Source organism: Macaca thibetana, chromosome 2, assembly GCF_024542745.1.
Source record: "Macaca thibetana thibetana isolate TM-01 chromosome 2, ASM2454274v1, whole genome shotgun sequence".
NCBI lineage: Eukaryota > Metazoa > Chordata > Mammalia > Primates > Cercopithecidae > Macaca > Macaca thibetana.
Window position 1 is genome coordinate 42,152,605 of NC_065579.1, and position 22,520 is coordinate 42,175,124.

At 41.6% G+C, this 22,520-nt stretch overlaps 2 protein-coding genes across 5 annotated transcripts in view; both read right to left on the reverse strand.

Moving 5' to 3' along the window:
- The window catches only part of RBP1 (retinol binding protein 1), a 231,986-nt gene that overhangs the window by 93,762 nt on the left and 115,704 nt on the right, over positions 1-22,520 (reverse strand).
- The window catches only part of NMNAT3 (nicotinamide nucleotide adenylyltransferase 3), a 109,924-nt gene that overhangs the window by 51,050 nt on the left and 36,354 nt on the right, over positions 1-22,520 (reverse strand). For 2 of the 4 annotated variants that reach the window (XM_050779731.1, XM_050779733.1), the window contains exon 2: positions 9,178-9,323. In XM_050779731.1, coding sequence (XP_050635688.1) covers positions 9,178-9,286 — 109 coding nt within the window. In that variant the 5' untranslated portion in view covers positions 9,287-9,323. Of the gene's footprint in view, positions 1-9,177; positions 9,327-22,520 lie in introns of all 4 variants that reach the window. The other 2 variants (XM_050779730.1, XM_050779732.1) reach the window with 1 other exon arrangement.

The following is a 22,520-nucleotide window of genomic DNA, read 5'->3' on the forward strand; positions in this document are numbered from 1 at the left end:
CAAATTCATCCATCAAGCCTTTGAGAATCTTCTCTGTGAGAACTTGCATAGCATGTGACACAAGCCAAAGATGTGCCCATGATCAAAGAACCACACTATAAAGTACAGAAAATCCACAGATAACACACAATTGTACCAGCCCATATCTAATTCCCAAACGTTCTTTCAAGTAAAGGAGTGTGAAAAAAACAGCTGAGTTCAACATTTTATCTCTTGAGCACTGATGACTTTGGTAATGTATTATTAACAATGAAATCTACAGATGTAAGTTCCTTTTTATATAATGTACACTTTTTTCATCATAAAGGGGTCTGTTTTCACAGGACTAAAGATAGTTAAAAGTTTTGATATATTATAGTGCCTCTGTCAGCTTTTAAGGTTATGTTGTTATTTCAGGAGGAAAAGGAAGACATCAACGAAGGGAGGACAATTGTAGTTTGAAGAAAGAATGCTTTTGAAAGGGGGAAAGAGTGCAAGGCCAATAAGGAGTTAGTGCTACTGCAGCAAACCAGGAAGACACTATTAATTTCTATTTAAAGTTACTAAACAAATTGCTTCAGCGTGCTTAATTTGATTTATATGCATGTAATATTGAATGAAAATTGTGAATTGTTTTAGTGAAAATACACCCACAGAAGAGAGATTTAGTTTTCTTAATGAAAAAAAGAAAGCTTGGGACCAAATTTTCATTCAGCCTTAATCATGAGTTGATTCAGATGGAGAATAAAGGCACTGTTTAAATTATCTGTCCCTGGAAAGAAGATGGGTCGGGTTATGGCTCAGTGCACAGATCAGCTGGCTGTGGGTAGCAGTGGGTGATGCCTGGCTGTGCAGAGAAGGAAAATTCACTCCACATACTCTCATGGTGGCAAGTGGGTCCACTCTGCTTTATCAGTCTCACCTCTACGCTTGAGTCCTCCCCATCTTGTCAGCCTTATGTTTCTCCTATGCACTGGAACGTGATTCTCCTCCATTGCCGGCTTTTACCCATGCTGCTTTCTCTGTATATATGCTGCCTAAACTGTGCCTGGCTAAACCTCCTCCCGGGAATTTTCCCCAACTGCAGTTGGAAGATGCCCTTCCTTTGCACCTAGTGCCACAATCACCTGCTACCGTGTGGTAGGTCTCTCACCACCTATGCTATGCAATCCTTTTGGGTAGGAGATGCAATTTAACCAACTCTATTTTCAGCAATAGTGCTTGGAAGATGCAGTAAATATCTGTGGAATGTTGAAAGGTGGCAACCCAGTGTATAACACCAACATAGGTAGAAGAGTCCATTCTGAACTTTCAAAAATGACCAAGTACTTTCCATGGAGGGATGACTGAAAATAAAGGCAAGAGGGTGATTGAGGTCATATGTGACGAAAACCCCTCTACCTACTAATATTCCAAATGACAGAAATTATATATAATATAAACATATAATGTATCCAATGTGATCAACTATCTATGCATGCCATGGTTATCATGGCGTTTGGGGACCAGGAGTACCCTGTGAAACCTCACTGGGCCATGCTGAAGCTTCTCCTGAGGCTAAAGGAGAGCCTGCAAGTACATCAAGTGTTTTAATAACACTGTGTAGGTAGACCTGTCTGAGAAGCAGCACATTCTACAAAGTAGAGTACAAGCCCTGCTCTCTGGTAAATCTCACAACAAAGACAACACCTTGTGTAAATAGAAATAGAATGGCTGAATCATATAGTAATATAGTAAATGCATATTTAACTTTCTTTTTTTTTTGAGATGGGATATCAGTCTGTCGTCCTGATATCACCGTCTTATACTTCCACATCTTGTCCCACTAGAAGGTCTGTAGGGGCAGAAATACGCATGGAGCTGTCATCTATGACACTGTGCAGTGGTGCAATCATAGCTCACTGCAGTTCTGAACTCTTAGGCTTACGTAATCCTCTTGCCTTAGCATCCTGAGTAGCTAGGACCACAGGCATGTACCACAAAGCTTGGCTACTTTTTTTCAATTTTTGTAGAGATAGGGTCTTGCTATGTTGCCCAGGTTGGCCTCAAAGCCATCCTCTCATCTCAGCCTCCCAAAGTGTTGAGATTACAGGCATGAGCCATGCAATTGGCCATATTTAACTTTTAAGAAACTGCAAAGTTATTTTCCACAGTCATTCCACTATTTCTATCCCCACCAACAGTGTATGAAAATTCCAATTGCTTCAGGTCCTTAGCCATACTTGGTATAATCAGTTTTTAATTTTAGTCATTCTAATAGGGGTACAGTGGTATCTCACTGTGATCTTCATCTGTATTTCCCTAATGCTATGAGAAGTCATTTCCATATGTCTTCTTTGGTGAAGTGTCTGTTCAAATATTTGGCCCAGTTTTTCACTGGGTTGTTATTTTGTTTCATTTTGTTTTTTGAGACAGGGCTTTGCTTTGTTGCCTGGGCTGAAGTGCAGTGACATGATCTGGGCTCACTGCAAGCCTCCCAGGTTCAAGTGATTCTCATGCCTCTGCCTCCCGAGTAGCTGGGATTACAGGTGTGCACCACCATGTCCAGCTAATTTTTGTATTTTTAGTAGAGACAGGATTTTGCCATGTTGGCCAGGCTGGTCTTGAACTCCTGGCCTCAAATGATCCACCCACCTTGGCCTCCCAAAGTGCTGGGATTACAGGCATGAGTCATCACACCTGGCTAGAATTTATTCCTTCTATCTTACTGCATGTTTATACCTTTTAACCTAGTTCTCTTCATTCTTCCACTTCCTCCCCAACTCACCCTTCTCAGTCTCTGTTAACTATCTTTCCACTCTCCACCTCCAAGTGTTCAAATTTTTTAGCTCCCACATAAAAGTGAGAACATGTAATATTCATCTTTTTGTGTCTGGCTTATTTCACTTAAGATAATGATCTCCAGTTCCATCCACGTTGCTGTAAATGACATGATTTCATTCTTTTTTATGGCAGAATAGTATTCCATTATGTATATATACCACATTTTCATTATCTATTCATCCATTGATGGACACTTAGGTTGATTCCATATCTTTGCTATTGTGAATAGTGCTGCAATAAACATATGAGTGCTGGTATCCCTTTGATATATTGATTTCTTTTCCTTTGGGTAGATACCTTGTAGAGAGATTGCTGAATTAAATAGTAATTATAATTTTAGTTTTTGAGATATCTCCATACTGTTTTTCATAATGGCTGTTCCAGTTTACATTCTCACCAATAGTTTACAAGAGTTCCCTTTTCTCTGCATCATCACCAACATTGGTTATTTTTTGTTATTTTAATAATAGCCATTCTGAATGGGTAAGATGATATTTCATGTTGGTTTTGATTTGCATTTCTCTGATGTTAGTAATGTTTAGCAGTTTTTCATATACCTGATGGCCGTTTGTATATGTTTTTTTTTTTAGAAATGTTCTAAACATATCTAAACACAGAAAAGGTACAGTAAAAAACATGGTATAAAAGATAAACATGCCAGGCACGGTGACTCACGCCTGTAATCCCAGCACTTTGGGAGGCTGAGACAGGCTGACCACAAGGTCAGGAGTTCAAGACCAGCCTGACCAACATGATGAAACCCGTCTCTACTAAAAATACAAAAAATCAGCCAGGCATGGTGGTGCATGCCTGTAGTCTCAGCTACCCGGGAGGCTGAGACAGGAGAATCGCTTGAACCCGGGAGGTGGAGGTTGCTGTAGGCTGAGGTCACGCCACTGTACTCCAGCCTGGGTGACAGAGCGAGACTCTGTCTCAAAATATGTATACAAACACTATACTTTGATAGGACACTTACCATGAATGGAGCCTGCAGGACTGGAAGTTGTTCTAGGTAAGTCAAGGCGTGAGTCAATGTGAAGGACTACAATATTACTGTAGACTCCTACAGACTTTATAAACATTGTTTATTTAAACTACACTAAATTTTAAAAAAATATTTTTCTTTCTTCAATAATAAATTAACTTTAGGTTACTATAACTTTTTTACTTTATAAACTTGTCAACTTTTTAAACTTTTGGATTCTTTTGTAATTATACTTAGCTTAAAACACAAACATATTGTACAGATATACAAAAATATTTTTCATCATATCCTTATCCTATAAGTTTTATTTTTAAATTTTTACTTTGTAAATTTTGTTAAAAATTAAGATACAAACACACATATTAGCCTAGGCCTACACATGATCAGGATCATCAATATCACCATCTTCTACCTCCACATCTTGTCCCACTAGAAGGTCTGCAGGGGAAGAAACATGCATGGAGCTGTCATCTATGATAACAATGCCTTGTTCTGGAATTCTTTCTGAAGGAGCTGCCTGAGGCTCTTTTACAGTTAACTTTTTTTTTTCTTTTTTCTTTTTGAGACGGAGTCTTGCTCAGTAGCCCAGGCTGGAGTGCAGTGGCCGGATCTCAGCTCACTGCAAGCTCCGCCTCCCGGGTTCACGCCATTCTCCTGCCTCAGCCTCCCGAGTAGTTGGGACTACAGGCGCCCACCACTACGCCCGGCTAGTTTTTTTGTATTTTTAGTAGAGACAGGGTTTCGCCGTGTTAGCCAGGATGGTCTCGATCTCCTGACCGCGTGATCCACCCATCTCGGCCTCCCAAAGTGCTGGGATTACAGGTGTGAGGTTTTTTTTTTTTTTTTTTAACAAACAGAATAGACTCTAAAATAAGGATAAACATATAGTAAATACATAAATCGGTAACTTAGTCATTTATTACCATTATCAAGTATTATGTACTGTATATAATTGTATATGCTAGACTTATTGATTGATTGATTAAGACAGAGTCTCGCTCTGTCACCCAAGCTGGAGTGCAGTGGCTCGATCTTGGCTCACTGCAACCTCCACCTCCCAGGTTCAAGCAATTCCCTGCCTCAGCCTCCCGAGTAGCTGGGATTACAGGCGTGCGCCATCAGGCCTGGCTAATTTTTGTATTTTTAGTAGAGATGGGGTTTCACCATCTTGGCCAGGCTAGTCTTGATCTCTTAACCTCATGATCCACCTGCCTTGGCCTCCCAAAGTGCTGGGATTACAGGTGTGAGCCAACATGCCTGGCCTATGGTAGACTTTTTAGATTTTTATATGATTAGTCATGCAGTAGGTTTATTTACACCAGCATCACCACAAACATGAGTAATGCCTTGAGCCATGATGCTATAACATCACTGGTCAATAGGAACTTTTCAACTCCATTACAGCCTTATGAGACCATTGTCGTACATATGGTCTGTTATTTGCTGAAATGTCATAGTGTGGCACATTATTGTATTTCCTTTCTTCTGCTTATTTTGTTTTTCATCTGTTCCTTTGTTTATTAAGGTGGAAGTTGAAATCATTGATTTGAGACCATTTTTTTCCTAATATAATATTTTGTGTTATAAAACTCTCCTTAAGTACTACTTCAGTGGCATCCTAATTTTTTTATATATTGTTTTCACTTTCATGGAGTTCAAAACGTTTTCTAATTTCCATTTTGATTTCTTCTGTGACCCATGAGTTTTTAGAAGTATGTTATTTTATTTCCATATTTGGAGATCTTCCAGAGCTCTTTCTGTTATTGATTTCTAATGTAATTCCACTGTGGTCAGAGAATACACTTTGTATTACTTCAGTCCTTTTACATTTATTGAGACTTTTTTTTTTTTTTGAGATGGAGTCTCGCTCCATTCCCTAGGCTGGAGTGCAGTGGCATGATCTCGGCTCACTGCAACCTGTGCCTCTCAGGTTCAAGCCGATTCTCCTGCCTCAGCCTCCTGAGTAGCTGGGATTATAGGTGCGTGCCACCATACCTGGCTGATTTTTGTATTCTTAGTAGAGATGGGGTTTCACCATGTTGGCCAGGCTAGTCTCGAACTCCTGACCTCAGGTGATCCACCCACATTGGCCTCCCAAAGTGTTGGGATTACAGGCATGAGCCACCGCACCAGGCCGAGACTTGTTTTATGGTTCAGAATATGGCTTATTTTGGTAAATGTTCTGTGTGCCCTTGGGAAGGATGTGTATTCTGTGATGTACGATGCAGTGGTCTATAAATGTCAATTAGGTCAAATTGTTTAATAGTGTTGTTCAAGTCTTCTATTAATTTTCTGTGTGCTTATTCTATTAATTACTGAGAAGAGCATTAAAATAGCTGACTCTAAATGTGGGTTTGTCTATTTCTCCTTGCAATTCTATAAGTTTTTGCTCCTTATATATTTAGAAGTTATATTACTAAGTGCAAAAAGCGTATTACTTCTGCTTAAAGCATTAACCCCTTTATGATTATGAAATGACCTTATTTATCCCTCGTAATATTCACTCCTCTGAAATCTACTTTCTCTGATACTACTATAGCCACTCCAGCTTTCTTTTAATTAGTGTTAGCATAGGACAGTTTTCTGTTCTCTTACTTTTAACCTATTTGGGTTTCTATGTTTAAAGTATGCTTCTTGTTTATAGTTGGGTCTTGCTTATTTTATTGAATCTGGCAGTCTGCCTCTTTGCAGAAGTTGTTAGGCTACTTATATTTAATGTGATTATTGATATAGTTAGGTTTAAATCTCTTATGTTGTTTTCTGTTTGTCTCATCTGTTTTTTGTTCCCTGTTTCTTCTTTTTCTTCTTTTGAATTAACTGAGTATATTCCAATTCTATTTTACTTCCTCTGTATGCTTATTAACACTAACTGCTTCATTTTAACAGTTGCATTAGAGTTTAAAACATATCTTTAACTTCTTACGGTCTATCTTTAAGTGATGTTATACCACTTTATGTATATTCCCTTTTACCCCCTCAGCCTTTATTCTACTGTTATCATATATTTTACTTCTACATAGGTTATAAATCCCACAGTGTATTGTTACTTTTGTTTAAACTGTTAATTACCTTTTAAAGAAAATTAATCAATAAGAAATATTACATAATTGCCCCATGTGGTTACCATTTCCAATGCTCTGTATTCCTCTGTGTTGGTCCATGTTTCTGTTTGGTATTGTTTTCCTTCTGCCTGAAGAATTTAGCATTTCTTGTAATGCAAGTTTGCTGGTGGTGAGTTCTTTCAGCTTTTGAGTATCTGAAAATGCCTTTACTTTGCTTTCATTTTTGAAAGATATTTTTGCCGGATATGGAATGGATATAGAATTCTAGGTCGACAGTATTTTCTTTCAGTTCTTTAACAATGTTATTACACTAAATTCTTTTTTGGTAAATTCAGTAACAAGATATCTGCTGTCATCTTTATTTTTGTTCTGTGGTTGCTTTTGACTATTACCAGTTTTGAGAAATTTGATTATTATATATTTCAGTGTTGTGTTCTTAATGTTTCTTGTGTTTGGAGTTTGTTCAGATAGTTGGATCTATGGGTTTTCATAAAATTTGGAGAAATTTCAGTCATTATTTCTTCAAATATTTTTTCTAGTTCTTCCTTTGTTTTCTCCTTCTGGGATTCCAATTCCAAGTATATTAAGCTGCTTCAAGTTCTCCCATATCTCATTGTTATTCTTTCTTTTTTAAAATTTTTTCTTCCTGTATTTTTAGATAGTTCCTATTATTATATCTTCAAGTTCACTAACCTTTTCTTCTGTAATGTCTAATCTGTTTTTTATTGTTTACAGTGTATTTTTCATCTCACAGGTTGTAGTATTTAATTCTAGATGTTTGATTTGGGTCCTTTTATATTTTCCATATCTCTGCTTAACTTGAACATATAGCACGTAATTATAATAACTGTTTTCAAGTCTTTGTCTGCTAATTATAACATCTGCATCAAATCTGGTTTGGTTTCCATTGGTTCATTTTTCTCTTCATTATGAGTATGGGTAGAGACTTTAAATCTTTTGTCACAGAACACCAAATTGTCCTCAAAATTTATCCTATTACTACCAGTACAGTCCTACTACTGCCAGTGCTTCTTTATTCTGCCAGCACTGAATTTGGTCCATCTTTAATCTTTGCCAGTCTCATAGGCTAAAACTATTTAATCCTGTAACAGATATTTTTTAAGCACTAACTATAAGCCCAGTGGCAGATGGTGGCAATTCTGTGGTGTTCCAGCAGCCACAGGAGATGCCCTCATGGTGGTGCTTATCACTTTGTATAGTTTATCACATTTTTATTTGCACTTTCTTTGATTATTAGTGATTTTAAGCATCTTTCCCTAAATTTGTTGCCCATTTATACTTCCTTTTTGGTATACTGTCTAAAAATGCCCACCAACTAGTTTTAATGAATTGTTTGAATATTTTTTATTCCTATTATATACTAAGCTATTTATTTATCAAGGATAGACACTCACTTTCACTTTTTAAATAAAAATATGTTTTTAAAATAAAGATATTTCCTTTAAAATAAACTAATACTTATGCATTATTTCTTTGAAGAAATGATTTCCACGTTACTCAAATACTTTTTGCTATATTAAAAGTAAATAGGAATCGATTCTGGTATAAAAACAATGTCCTTAAAGGCAAACTTTTACAAACAATATAGAAACACAAAATACATATATGAATACATAATACATTCATAAATATACAAGTAAATAATTTCATATATACTTGATAGCCAACAGATACATTACTTACATTCTTCAGAAACAATCATGCAGATTATAAATGTCACTTTACTCCTTTAATAATGAAATAGAAAGTCAAGGAGATGAAACATCCTCAGATTATATATTTTCAGCTGATTAAATATTTCTGTCAAAGTCATGCCATCTGTATTGGAAATGCCCTATATACAAGATTATTAATTTGTAATAATCTAAGATATATTCTTTAAAATGAGAAAATGTCAAAATGCCCGTTGTCAAGCATTTGCTTACCCTCTGAAGAGTATCAGGAGCTTTCTAAGGCACATGCAACCTATTCATCTGGCTGTGTAGGTAGATGTTGGGAGTACCAGAAAGGATGCCCTGATTGTGGCACAGGTTCTATAGAGCACCTGTTGTCATTCATTGCCAATGTGAGGTGGGCAGGGAGGGCAGACCTTGGGATGTGTTCAGGTCTATGCAAGGTGTATGACTTGTATACATGTCACAAGACTATAAGCATCAACCCTTTGAATGTGATGAAAAAAAATGCCTCTAGTTATGCTGTGAATAAATAAACTGAGCTGTTTTAATAATAGTGATGCCAGCAGCCAGAAAAGCCCCATGAAGCCTAACCCGTCAGTTCTTCTGTTGGACTCAGGGCCCCCTGACTGACCTGTTTGGTGTAGGTGATCTCTGGCCACCTCAAACAAGCGCAGGTGCATGTTGGTGATGGGGTTAAAGGAGCCACAGGCCAGGAGAACCACAGGGATTCGGCTCTTCATCTTGTCCGGCACATCCACACCCGTTGCAGTGGCCACCCTGCTTTTATGGGGACAAAAGCTCATGTCAGGGAGTTAGCACTGAGACAATTATCCAGATCAGTCTCTCTAAACCATACACAGACCATTACTTCTCAACTTGTAAGATGACTGAGGAGGCCATTAAAACAACATTTAAGGAGGGTTTGCCATGGGCCATGAAGTACGCCAAGTGCTATGCCAAGGTATATCCTTCTCTTGCCAAGTCCTTTTTAACAACCCTGAGTGGTTACTCATACAGCTCAGGGACCTTAGAAGCTACTGGGCCAGGACTGGAACCCAGGCAGCCTGATCCCAGAACCCATGTTCTGTTCTGAACTTCTATATCCTCCTTGGGCTCCGACAGATCACCCTGGGGTCAGAAGGAGGGCTAGAAGACCCCCACAGTGTCATTTCTGGTAATCCTAATAGATCTCACAAGGTCCTAGAGTAGATTAGCACTTTTAAAATACTTTTTACTTTGAAACAATTTTAGACTTATTGAAAAAATGTTACAAAATTTATACAAAATTTTTTATACTCTTTATCCAGATTCCCCAATGTTAACATTTTACCACACTTGCTTTATCATTCACTCTCTTTCCACACACATACATACCTGTTTATAAATATTTTTTCTGAAATGTTTGAGAGTAAGTCATAGACATAAAATCTCTTTACCTCTAAATACTTCAGTATGTGTTTTCTCAGAATGAAGACACTTTGTTACATAACTGCAGAACAATGATTAAAATCAGGAAACCAACATTGTTACTGGACTATTATCTAATATGCAGACTGAATTCTGATCTCACATATTGTCCTTTATCTGGGGCCCAACCATTTTGAGAGGGTGCAGTCCACCTTCTGACCTCACTCTGTTGAGGTTAAAGGTGAGAAGGAAACAGCCCAGGCTCCAGGACTGGCTGGCAGACACGGTTCTCTTGCCTCTGAGATGCTGCGTCCTCGAGGTGGGCCTTGGGTGACCCTTAGTTCTGCCTCTCACTGGCTGTGAGGCCTAGGGCAAACCACAGACCCTCTCTGAGCCTCAGTTTTCTAACCTGCAAGATGGGGATAAGTTACTTACTCTTACAAGGTTATAGTAAGGATAGTTACATATGGAAAGTGCCTGATACAGAAGAAGCATTTAATAAACAATCACTGTGGTTGATGATGACAACAATGGTGAGAAAGGTGCTGCTACTGCTGACCCTGATGGAGCAGGAGGAGAAAGGAGATGGCGGTGTTTCTGTGGTAGGCAGTGTTTAAGATGGCTCCCAGTGATCCTTCTAGAATTCACTGGTAATCTCATCCCTTAAGTATAGGCTGAAACTTGCTTACAACAAACAGAATACAGCAGTAGTGGTTACCACTTCTGAGCTAAGGTTACCAAAGGCCTCTGGCTTCCCTCTTGCTCACCTCTTTTGCTTTCTCACTTGCTCACCCTGATGCAGCCAGGAGGCAGGTTGTGAGCTGCCCCATGGAGATGCCCATGGGCCCAGGGAGTGAGAGAGACCTCTGGTGGCCAACATCCAGTGAGGAACTGGATCTCCAACAACTATGTGCATGAGTGTGGGCATGATCTTCCCCCAGTCAAGTTTTCAGATGTGACTGCAACCCTGTGAACACTGACGGAAGCTTTATAAGACAGGTTTTATAAGTTAAATTATGTCTGGATTCAAGACCCACAGAAACTGTGAGATAATAAATAAAAATAATAAATAAATGTGTTGTCTTAAGCTGCTACATTTTGGTGTAATTGGTTATGCAGTAATAGATAATACAGCAACCAACAGGAGGAATGCATTTACTGCCTTTATTGTTCATCTTGCTATGATGGTCTTAGCTGTAATCCTGTAGTTCTGGGGGCAACATGTAGAGTGCTCAGTCACAGGAACCTGGGACCCTGCTTGTATCAAAGGAAACTGTTTCAATTTGGCCCATGTTATCTCCTTCTCCAGGCTTTCATCCAGCTTCCTACTTTATATTCTAGCAACAATGAACTACCTGTTAGGACTTCTTTGTGACATCTTCATGGCTTCCTGCTTCAACCTTCTGTACAGGCTATTTTGGTTTCCTCCAACCAGAAAACCCCCCAGCACATCCCAATGTGTTAAGACCCAATTCATATGATTACATTATTTATTACTTCAATCACTATTTATCAATTACTTGCTAGGTACCTATATCAGTTAGGGATATATTAGCTGCAAATACCAGAAGCCTAACCTCAGTGGTCTAAACAAAGAGAGGTTCATTTGTTTCTAACATGACAAAAAGTCTGGAAGTAGGTACCTAATGACATTAGATCATGGGTTCAACAATGACTTGCAATTCTTTCAGTTTCTCTCTCATGGTCACAAGATTGCTGTTGCAGCTACAGCCATCATAACCTCAATAAAGGCAAGAAGGAGGAGCAAGAAGCTGTACCAGATTAGCTATTCCTCTTAATCAAGAACACAAGAGCTTTTTTAGAACCTCCTGCAGATTTTGCTTCTGTCTCATTGGCCAGAACTAGGTTACATGGCCACTCTAGCTACGACAAAGGCTAGAAAGGCATCTATTTAGCTTGACAGCCTCTCTAGTGAGAACAGTAAGGGAAAGGGTATTGGAAACTGGATTAACTAATCCACCGTGGCTGCCACAGAGTTGGGGATACAAGTGTCTGGGTGCTGGGAGGGTGGAAGGCTGCTGAGACGGCTTCTTTGACATCTAGCTTAGGTTAACTCATATCTGACTTACCTTTAATAAATCACATGCCGCATTTTATTGAAAAAGCCTGCTTATATGTCTTTCCTATCCACTGGACAGTAAACCCTTTAGGAAAGGAAGTGGTGTTTTCTCCATCCTGGGATTTCAGCTTGAAGCACAGAGCCTGGCCCAGAGTAGGGGTCAGTGAAGACTGAAACAGGGCACTGGCTGGCTGGAGGGTGTGTACTCTGAGCTACAGTGTGAGGATGAAAAACTCTCAGCCTAGGTGGGCCGTGGTGTCTTCATACTTCCTTTGAGGCAGCAGGAATCCCCCCTACTGTGTGGGAAGAAAGCAGTCAACAAGCTGCTGCTAGCTTTTTCCCAGGGAGATTGGATGGTTTAATGAGATATTTGCAAAGTGTGCCAAGCTATTCACAAGAGCAGCCTCATGATGACTGTAACTGAAAAGGTGGCTGTTTTTTACAACTATTGTGAAGTCTTTCAAAATTCTATTTCATTTTGACAAAATATACATTGTTAGAACCATTAAAACATGTAACTGTAGCATCTCAAGTAACCTGGGGGCTCTCATCCATTTTTCCAAAAGTTCCCAGAAACTGTAAATTAGAACATTTGTTTGAATGGTGGCATCAACAGCAATGAAATGTGATGCTGAGAAGGAGAATAAATGACCTTTATTAAGTGCCTCTTGCTTTTTCTTTTTTTGCTGTGGGCATACTGAGCCACACTGTTCTAATGGAGACTGTGCTCTGTCTGGGCCACGTCGCAGGCTGAAGGACACAGTGAGTGTACATTCATTCCCAGGATCAGTAACAGGGTCAGTGCACCTGTACCATTTGTACACTCCAATTTGCTTCAACTAAGTACCCTCCCAAGCCAAACCCAGAGAAATACAGTGATAGGGCTAAAATGGACTCACTCCAGGGACCCACCAGGACAATAAACTGGCTCTGATTTGAGTGCCAGTCTCATCAGACACAAGGCAAGATGCATGCCATGAAAGTGTCCCATCTGCCCTTATCATCTAATAATATCTAGTGAGACGGAGCAAGTGAAGGAGACTTTTGCTATTGGGAAAGGCTTCTCATCAATAAGCATTTAATGGAGGCCACAGAGTAATAATTGCTGCTAAAGGATTTAACAAGTTGAGAATGTGGTGTACAGGCTTGTTGGAATTTATCATTAAACTGGAGACAAGGCAAACAGGTTCTACCTTTGGCTCCCGCCCCCTCTCCAGCTTACTGCCTCCCACTCCATAGTCATCAGACAGCATCTCGTCCCACTCCTCAAGCACAACATGCTGCTTCTGCAAATGCAGTCATGACCACCTGAAATGCCATCCTCATCCTTGCCACCCTGGTGATCTGCCTTCAAGGTTTTCTCCCTGGAATATTTACCTTGTATCTCCCCCAATAGCCCCCCACTATCATGCTAACTCTGTACTTGTTTTTCACATTTTATCACCTTTTTCTTTCTTCACCAGAGAATTGTCATTGCTTTTTATGCATGTTGCTCTTCTCCAAGTGGAAGATAATCTCTTAGAGGTGTTTATTTTTTAATTTTTTTTTTAAGAGACAGAGTCTCACTTTTTTTTTCCAGTTTGGAGTGTAGTGGCATAATCACAGCTCACTGCAGCCTCAAACTCCTGGGCTCAAGTGATTAGAGAGTGGTTTTTAAATTCATCTTGGTCCTTTCAACTCCTAGCACTGTGCCTGGCACCAATAAGTACTCAGGAAATGTGTGTGGAACGAACAAGAGAGTCAATGTCTATCCCTAACCAAGTATTTTTGTCAGATGGCTACCTCTTCTCTTTGGTTCTGTCCCAGTCAATGGAATGAGTCTTCCAGAGATATAAAGTGAACTTTCTGGCTCCCTGAAGGTACACAAGATCTCTCCCCAAAGCCCCACTTCACTTTTTTAAATTTCACTCAATCTGAAATTTAAAAAAGACATCCTTGCCTGTTGGGCCCTCTTTAACACCATGATCCTGTCAACAGGGATATGCTGGCCTCCTGCAAACTGACACCGAGGTCATCCCTCTGCCCTAGAGAACTGGAGGTTGATGGCTGTCCATTTGCCAAGAAGGTCCAGACAATTCCTTCCAGATTTTACTGCCTAGACATTGCTCATTGCACTGTTTTTCAGAGTCCATCCAGTTTCTCCACAACCGCCAGGTCTCTGGCACTGCCCTGCCTGCCAACTACTCAGTGAACAACTGTTTATTAAGCATCTACTAGTGGCCAGGCCCTCAACTGGACAGTAGGATGCAATAGGAGGAAATGCAGATGTAGCCCTCACCCTCAAAGAGCTTCCAGTCATCTATGGGAAGGACAATTCAACAGACAATAACCCCAGGGAAAGGGCTCAGGGCTTAACACCTCACTGTGAGAGAGTGAATAATTGGCCCCTGAAAATGACCGTGTCCTAATCCTTGGAACCTGTGAATATGTTATGTTACATGGTAAAAGGGATTTTACAGACGTGATTACATAAAGATTTTTGAAATGAGGAGGGTAGTCTGGATTACTCAGTTTTATCTTGAAGGCCCCCATAAAGAGGGCAGCAACGGGGCTACATAAACAGAGAAAGAGATGTATGAAAGAAGCAGTCGTCAGAGAAGAGAGAGGTGCTAGGAAGGGGCCATGAACCAAGCAATGCAAGCGACCCCTAGCTGCTGGAGAAGGCAAGGAAATGACTGTCCCCAGGGTCTCTAGAAGGAATGCAGACCCCTTCATTTTAAACTTCTGACCTACAAATCTTGAAGGCAATACATTTGTGGTTGTTTTTTTTTTTTTTTTTTTTTGACAGTATTTTGCTCTTGTTGCCCAGGCTGGAGTGCAATGGCGTGATCTCGGCTCACTGCAGCCTCCGCCTCCCAGGCTCAAGTGATTCTCCTGCCTCTGTCTCCTGAGAGGCTGGGATTACAGGTGGGTCCCACCATGCCTGGCTAATTTTGTGTTTTTAGTAGAGACAGGGTTTCTCCATGTTGGCCAGGCTGGTCTCGAACTCCCAACCTCAGCTGATCTGCCTGCCTTGGCCTCCCAAAGTGCTGGGATTACAGGCATGAGACACCGCGCCTGGCCAAATTGGTGTTGTTTTAAGCCACACATTAGTTTCCTATGGCTGCAGTGATTTGTCACAGCAGCCATAGGAAGTTAACACACTTTTTAGTGGCAGGCTGTCAGAAAGGACTTTCCAGCTACAGCAGGAATGGAGAGGGAATTGAGATGCTGGGGAAGATAGCAAACACTGTGTCAGGCACAAGGCATAGTGCTGCAAAGGCCTAGACACAGCAGCTGAAGGTGGGGGGTGAGCTGAAAGATGTCAGTATGGCTCATGTGTGGGCAGGAGCTGATGTGTGAGTGGCTCAAGATGAAGCTGCAGAGTGTAGAAGGATCACGAGGGACCCTGGGTGCCTATGAAGTTTAGATTTTATCCTATGGGCAAGGAGGAAGCCTCTGAAGGATTTTAAACAAGGATGTGACTTGCTCAGTCTGTGTTTCAGAAAGAGTACTCAAGTGCATCAGGAAGTTTCAGGGACAGTGGGTACATCAGAAAGTCTCAGAACGGCCCCAGTTGCCCTCAGGTCTTTCTGGCTGGAGAAGGCCAGGCAGCCTCCATCTTCCTGGAATATGGTCTCTTCCACTGCTCACATCTCACCTGGCTCACCACGTAATGTGATGCTGGCCAATACTCCATGCGTACTAAGTTCTAACCTAGTGTGCACCCCTTAGCCCATTTGTCACAGGCCGTCACAGAGGCACAGTAAGGAAGGCGACCCGGGAAGGTTAAGTGCCGTCACTGCAGATGTAATGTGCTAATGCTCATGGCTTGGGAGGCAGTTAATTTACCTTTCCCTGCGGTGAGCATTTCTAACGGGCCAGGCCTGGGAAAGTGGCTGAAAACATCCCTGTTTATTATAGACATAAAGCAGATGGCTTCAGGCAGAATGGAAATGGATTCTACAAACATCTTTCATTACACAGACCTCTTGACCAGCCTCCTCATCTTAAAGAAAACACAAGTCATGGTTTGTACGTGGGGCTGACGACCACATTTTTCAGGACTCGGTGAAACCATTTCCATCTGTGTGCGTGTGTCGACTTCTCCAGGGCAATCAACCTTCATGCGAACTCCAGTAGTTTTCCCTTTTAACTTTGTTGGATTCACCTGCTGTCGCTACGGGCACACAATGCTGCTAAAAACAAAAGCAAAGCATGCCTTCCTTGTCAGTGTGAGGATCCTCTGCCAGCCACCCCTTGGAGGACACAAACATGTCAATTAAGCATTCATCCTCATTATGAGACTCCCAGGAAAGCAGGCAGCCCACTCTTCAGTTTCGAGAAATTTCAAAAGATTTGAAGGAGCACAAGGAGTGGAATGAGATCTCTTGCAATGCCATACTCATGAGTTTGGGACTAGTTTCAATTGCTGCAATAAAGTACATCTGAGTAACTGCTACTGGGTTTATTGAGTAATAGGCTAGGCACTGTGCTAAAAACTTCACACACATCAATGCTAATTCTTTCAACATGCCTGGAAGGGAAGGGTTTGTGCTTGCTTTCTGGTAAAGAGTCCAATCAACCTCCCAAGGCTCAGTGAGCCACATAGAAAATGGAGATAATTATATCTACCTCTTAGAACTCTCATGAGGGTTACTGGAGGTGACCCAACTAGCACAGTGCCTGGCCCACAGAGGGTTCTCCAGAAATATTAGCTCCTTTGTCTTTCATTGTCTTTAAAACATAATTTGCCACTCCGTATACCAGCTTCCAGGCGGTTCTTTACCTTGTTTGAAAAAGACCTCCCATTTTTCTAGTTACCCATGATCAAGACCTGCCAGCACTTGGACACACATTCGGCATCCTTCTACCCATTAGTCAGCTCACTCAGACCAGCTCGGCCTGGGAGATGTCACCATTGAAGGGTGCTGATGAGGAAGGTCAAGCCCAAGTACCAATGCTGCAGTTGTTTGTCTAGCTCCAATAAAACAATCCTCCTCTAAGCATCTCTTGTCTCTGGAATTTAGAGTCAATATTGAAAAACACAGGAACAGACAGTCTGATATCATTCTGGTAGAAGTAACATTTTCTAATGATGAAAAATAAATATGCCTCAAATCATAGCTGACCTGTCAACTTGGACAAAGAAGGCAGAAAAGGGGGTTAGAAGGTGAGGAGTGTTTTGGGTCTGCTGTTAGGAATGCAAATAGCAGAAAATTAAAAACACAACCTACTAGCTACTGTGCTAGTGCTTTGGAGATAGAGGAGTAAATAAAATCTGTTCTTGTCCTCAAGAAGGTTATAATCTAGCAGGAAGAACAAGCATCAAGGACCTCTGGTAGGATAGAGTTTGCTGGTGACTCCTTAATATCCATTCTCCCATTCTCTTTAGTCACAGAATGCCTGCCTTCAGCTGGGCATATTGCTACCTTTCCCAATGTCTTTGGCAGTAGGCTGAGGCCACATGCCTAAGGTCTGGCCAGTGATCTTAGGTCAGGCACTGTCCTTAAAAGGGAAAGGCATGCCTTTCTCCTCTTCTCTACTCTTGCTACCAGGAATGTGATAGCTGGAGTATGGCAGCTATCTTAGACCCTGAGGACAAGAACCAACTCCAGGTTTGACAAAGAATAGGTCAAGAGAAAACCAGGACTCGATGACCCTGAAGCTGTCATACCAGCCCCAGGCTGCCTACCTCCAGGTTTCTTTTACCTGGGGGAGAAACGATCTTCAAAGCCACCATTATTTTCCATTTTTCTATTATACACAGCTAAACCTAATTCTAACTGCTATGCCAATATTTAATGAATGTTTCTTGGGTTAGCATATAAAAATGGAAAAGTATGTAAACTTTTAGAACTTTCTATTGCCCCAGTTAAGTCTATTTTATACGCAGAAACTCAAATGGACATTGTTTGAAAGGGAAAAAATTCACCTAAGGAAAAAACAAAAACTACCATAACTTAATTTGCTACATGAATTTTTCATGGGAGGAAAAATCCTTACTCAGGACTCTGGATGGCTGAAATGTACAGCAGTGAATCTTTTCTGCAGATCACAAAAACCAGACACTGTCCCATCTACTTCTCCCCCAAAACAGATTCATTATGGCTCGTTGTCGCACTCTGCTTCTAGTGGGCATTTGCCATATGGCTTGGCAGTTTAATGGTTTTCTGATACTTGACAAAAATGAAGCACAATTATTTTGCAAGGAGCTTGCGTTCCTAGATGGGTCTTTTCCAAATAACAGCTGTGCCTCAAAATTGAGTTACTCAATTTGCAATTTGTGGACACAATACTCAAACATTTACAAGTGAGCAAAACCTCAAATCACTTGGGCTATTTCCAGACATCAGAGTTTATGAAGTTTTTAGCAATGTTATGAGTGTGCAGCTGTCAACAAACTCAAGCCAGCATCTCTGAACCACCAGACCCTGCAGGCAGCAGTGATGTCCTACTTATCAACAGGCCACGTGGAATTGACTACAAACCTGTGGGACAGAAAGAACATGAGGGCAAGAAGCCTCACCCCTAAAGCCCACAGACTAAATCTCTATTACTTTCTTTCCATTTCCTTCCACATTTGTGTAAGTGATGTCCAAATCTACAGCTCCAGACTTGACCCTGTTTATGGGCCCCTAAAGGTCCATGGGCATCTGCCTGACACTGGCTTGATGACAAGACAGACATGGAATCAAAGCCAACAAGTACTTCCTAACCGAGTTACCTTGACTAAGTGTATCAATCAGGAGAGGCCAGGTAAGCTGCACTAACAAACAACCCTTAGTCTTAGTGGCTTAAAACAATAAAGGTTTATTTCATGTTCATAATATATACCCATTCCACACGGGTTGAAGGCTCTGCTCTGTGTCATCGACAAAATTGTCCCTCAATCCATGACTCAGGATGATAGACCAGCCACTACATGGAATGCAGTTAGTCACAATAGTAGAGAGAAAGAAGGCTCTGGAAAGTCCCTCACCAGCAACTTTACGCTTGGCCCCAAATTGCCACATGTCACCTCTATAGATCCCACGCAACTACAGTGAGCTAGAAAGTACAATTCGTCTCCATGTGCTGAAGGTAGAAAGCCAGAAATATCTGGCAAATAGCCTTGTGCTTACTATATGACTTAATCGGTCAGTCTCAGCCTTAGTGACCCATACGGAAAATGGAGATTTTGGTCTCACTCTACCTCTCCTACTTGTCTCTCACCCACCTTCTCTATTCCTTACAAGTACTCCATATCATCGTCAAGCTGGGATCACCTACCATTCTCTAATGTGTCTTCTGCATGTTCCTGCTTCTTGGGCCTCTGTTTATGCCATTTCTTAGTGTTAGAATGTTCTCTTCCATGCTAACTCTCCTGTGGAGCTTCCTGCAAGGCCCACCTGGAAGTCAGAGCTCCCTCCTCTAACCTTGTAAAGGTGATATACTGTATGTCTAGATACAGACAAATATTTTTAGTCTATATTTTTGAGCCCCCACTCTTTCCTTGCCTAGCACACTGTAAACCCCTGAGGGCAGGGATCCCACTGGGTCTAATGCAGAGTGGAAGATGACTTTAAGAGATATTTACCTTATTCATTGGGAGACAAGGTAAGAGTGAAAAGTAGAACAGAGTGGGAGCCAGGGAGCAGCAGCCCACTTCATGGCAGGATCTAGGCTGAAGCAGGTAGCTGTGGAAGAAATATTCCCCAAGTCAAAACAGCAGAGCCCTAGGTTTGTCCACCCTCCCATCCCCATTACTGCCTTCAGCATCTGGCACTTCTTCTTTACCCAGTTTGCTTTCCCTTTTGAGAATTTCTGCCTCCTAATCTGGGGTGTCAGTTCCCTTCCAAACTTAAATTTTGTTTTAACCCCATAAACTGTATCTGCTGCCTTGGCTGAGTCCCATCCAAGGACCCTGATTCCTGATTCCCACCTTAGAGGTAATATTTGATTCTTCTATCCTCTCCCTGCCTCTGCTCATACCCAACCTGGGGTCCATCCCAAGGCCCCCACTCCAGTCTAACAGTGGGCAATATGCCACATTTAGTGTTGGGAAAGCATCTTGTGCCATCTACAGCCCTGAGGGCTTCCCTGTGTAGCAGCAAAATGCAGAAGCAATTGTTCATAATGACATCAGGGGACGGCACCATGGCCCTTCTAGTGCTCAAATCACAAAACTGGCAGCCATGTGGCTCTTCTCCCTCCCCTGCCTTGATAGTTCCACCTCTGTAATATCTTTATTGCTCATCCCTCTCTCAAACTGCACAGTCCCTGCCTTAGATTGGGACTCATTATTTCTCAATTGGATCTGAATGTACTCCTAGCTCGTCTCTTTTTTCCAGTCTCACCTCTGATCCATCCTCTGCGTAGCTGCCCAAGGGATCTTTCAACACAAACATTAACATGCTGATTCCCTGCTTAATCCCTTCCCCATCAGTTCCACTCTGGATAATGTTGAAATTCTTTACGGTATCATCCAGAGCCCCTTACCTGGTCGTGACCTTTTCCCCCAAGGCTTGCTACTTACCCTCCAAACCCCTCCTTATGGCTGCTCTGTCAAACTGCCTTTCATCCTGTCCTGAGTGCTCACTCATTCTCACCCATCTGTGCCAGGCTAATGGCTACATCACTTAGACTTTACCTCTTCTACAAAGCTCTCAATGCCTATTCCTTCTAAGCTAAGTTGGGTCTTCTCCTGCGCCTTCCACATCCCCTTAGACCTTTCTCTCTTACATCTCATCCCATCCTACCTTACCCTCTATTCATTGCCTATCTATCTTACTGGAGAGTGAGCTTCTTGAGGGCAAAGAATGTGTTTTATTTTTGTATCCCAAGCTCCAAGCATAGGGTCTTGCTCAGAGTAGGTGTAAAACGTGTGTGGAATAATCAAATTGAATGTATAGATGAGGTCAAGACAAAAACAATGTTGGGAGGCAATTCTCCATGGGTTGCTCATGTTTCTGCATGTCTTTCAAGTAAGGCATTGGCTGCTGATTGTTCTGGACTTTCTTTCATGGATATTTGAATAGCCAACAGCAGCCTTGGAAGACCGATATTGTCTCCTGCTGGGGCAAAAGCAGGCAGAGTTACTGTCTAGTATGATGAGATGATGTCCCTCTTTGGAGCAAAAGACAGACATGTTTATTGTCCCTGATAAAATAACCGGGTTTCCGAAGCCCAGGGATCTTCTCCCATTACACAATCCACTGCAAGTATGGGTATTGTGTGGCCATCGTCATGTCCTCCTGTGGGAACTGTAGCTCAGAAAATGGCACAAGAAAATGCTGACATTTGGCTACTGCTGTCGCCGTGAATAATAAAGTATTTTGTCTCTGTGGGAGGAGTCTCATGTCTTCTGCCAGCATCCATGAAACAGTGGCAGGTTAACTTGTTAGCTTGCAAGTAGGATAAAATTTCAGACTTTTTATGGTTCTTTACAGACAGCAGTCAATTCTGGACTTCCTCTAGTGAACCAGGAAACCCACAGATGGATGGACAATTGAGAAGAGAAAGATGTTGAGGAGATACTAGAGTTCATGAGGCCCTGACCACACTCCTTCCATACATAATACAATTTATTTCCATCAGAAAGAAACTCAGATAAAAGTGACTGTCTACACAGCCACAGTCCAGCTGTCTTCACATGGAAACAGAATCAGGAGAACCCCTTTCCCAGTGAGGACAGTGCACTATGGGACTCTGTAGTCCCATGCACCAGCAGGACAGGTTTTCTCAAACTATGCATGCATAAGGGTCCTAGGAACATGCTAGTAGAAATCGTACCATGACCATCAGTATGCGTGGTGGATTCCAGTCAACAGAAGGAGGTCAGACAGAAGGGGCTAGTGTCCCTTCTGAGTGGGCAAAAAGCAGCCTGCTCAGGGGAAAACTCAGATCATCCAGGTTGCTTTCTGGTTTTAAGAAATGAAGATTCTGATAAAGGATAAAGAAAAATTGCTGAGGAATATAGGGTGACAGCTGTCTCCCTTATGTTACTGTCAGCCTTGTCCCTAAGTTCTCACATCCTCTTAGGACCAGCCCTAAAATGTAATCTAAAAATCCTAACAAAAAAGGTCACTTTGTTTTAGCTTGTTTGTTCATTCATTTACTCAAAGAGAAATCAAGCTGCCACTACTACTGTGTTCCTTAAGCTAACAGGATAACAACAGGATCCTGAAATATCTGGGAAGGGTGGAAACTCGGCCAGGCTCTCCATGAAGGTTGAACAGGCCAGTGGAGGCTCCATGAATCACAGTGGGGAGGTGCAGGCAAGAGACATGGTGACCAAGGAGAGCTGTTCACCTGATACGTTCACTGGGTACAACATAACCAAGTCCAGAGCCATTCTCTCCAATCTCATGTAACATAATTTCCTCCTAGAAATTATATGCCAAGCAGCCCAGCTTCTCTTCTTCACTGAGCTATGAGTAGACTGCCATGGTGATAAGCAGATAACTGCAAATCTAGGCAGTGATCTGTGAAGTCAGAGCAGGCCTGAGTCAGATTTGAGGCTGTGA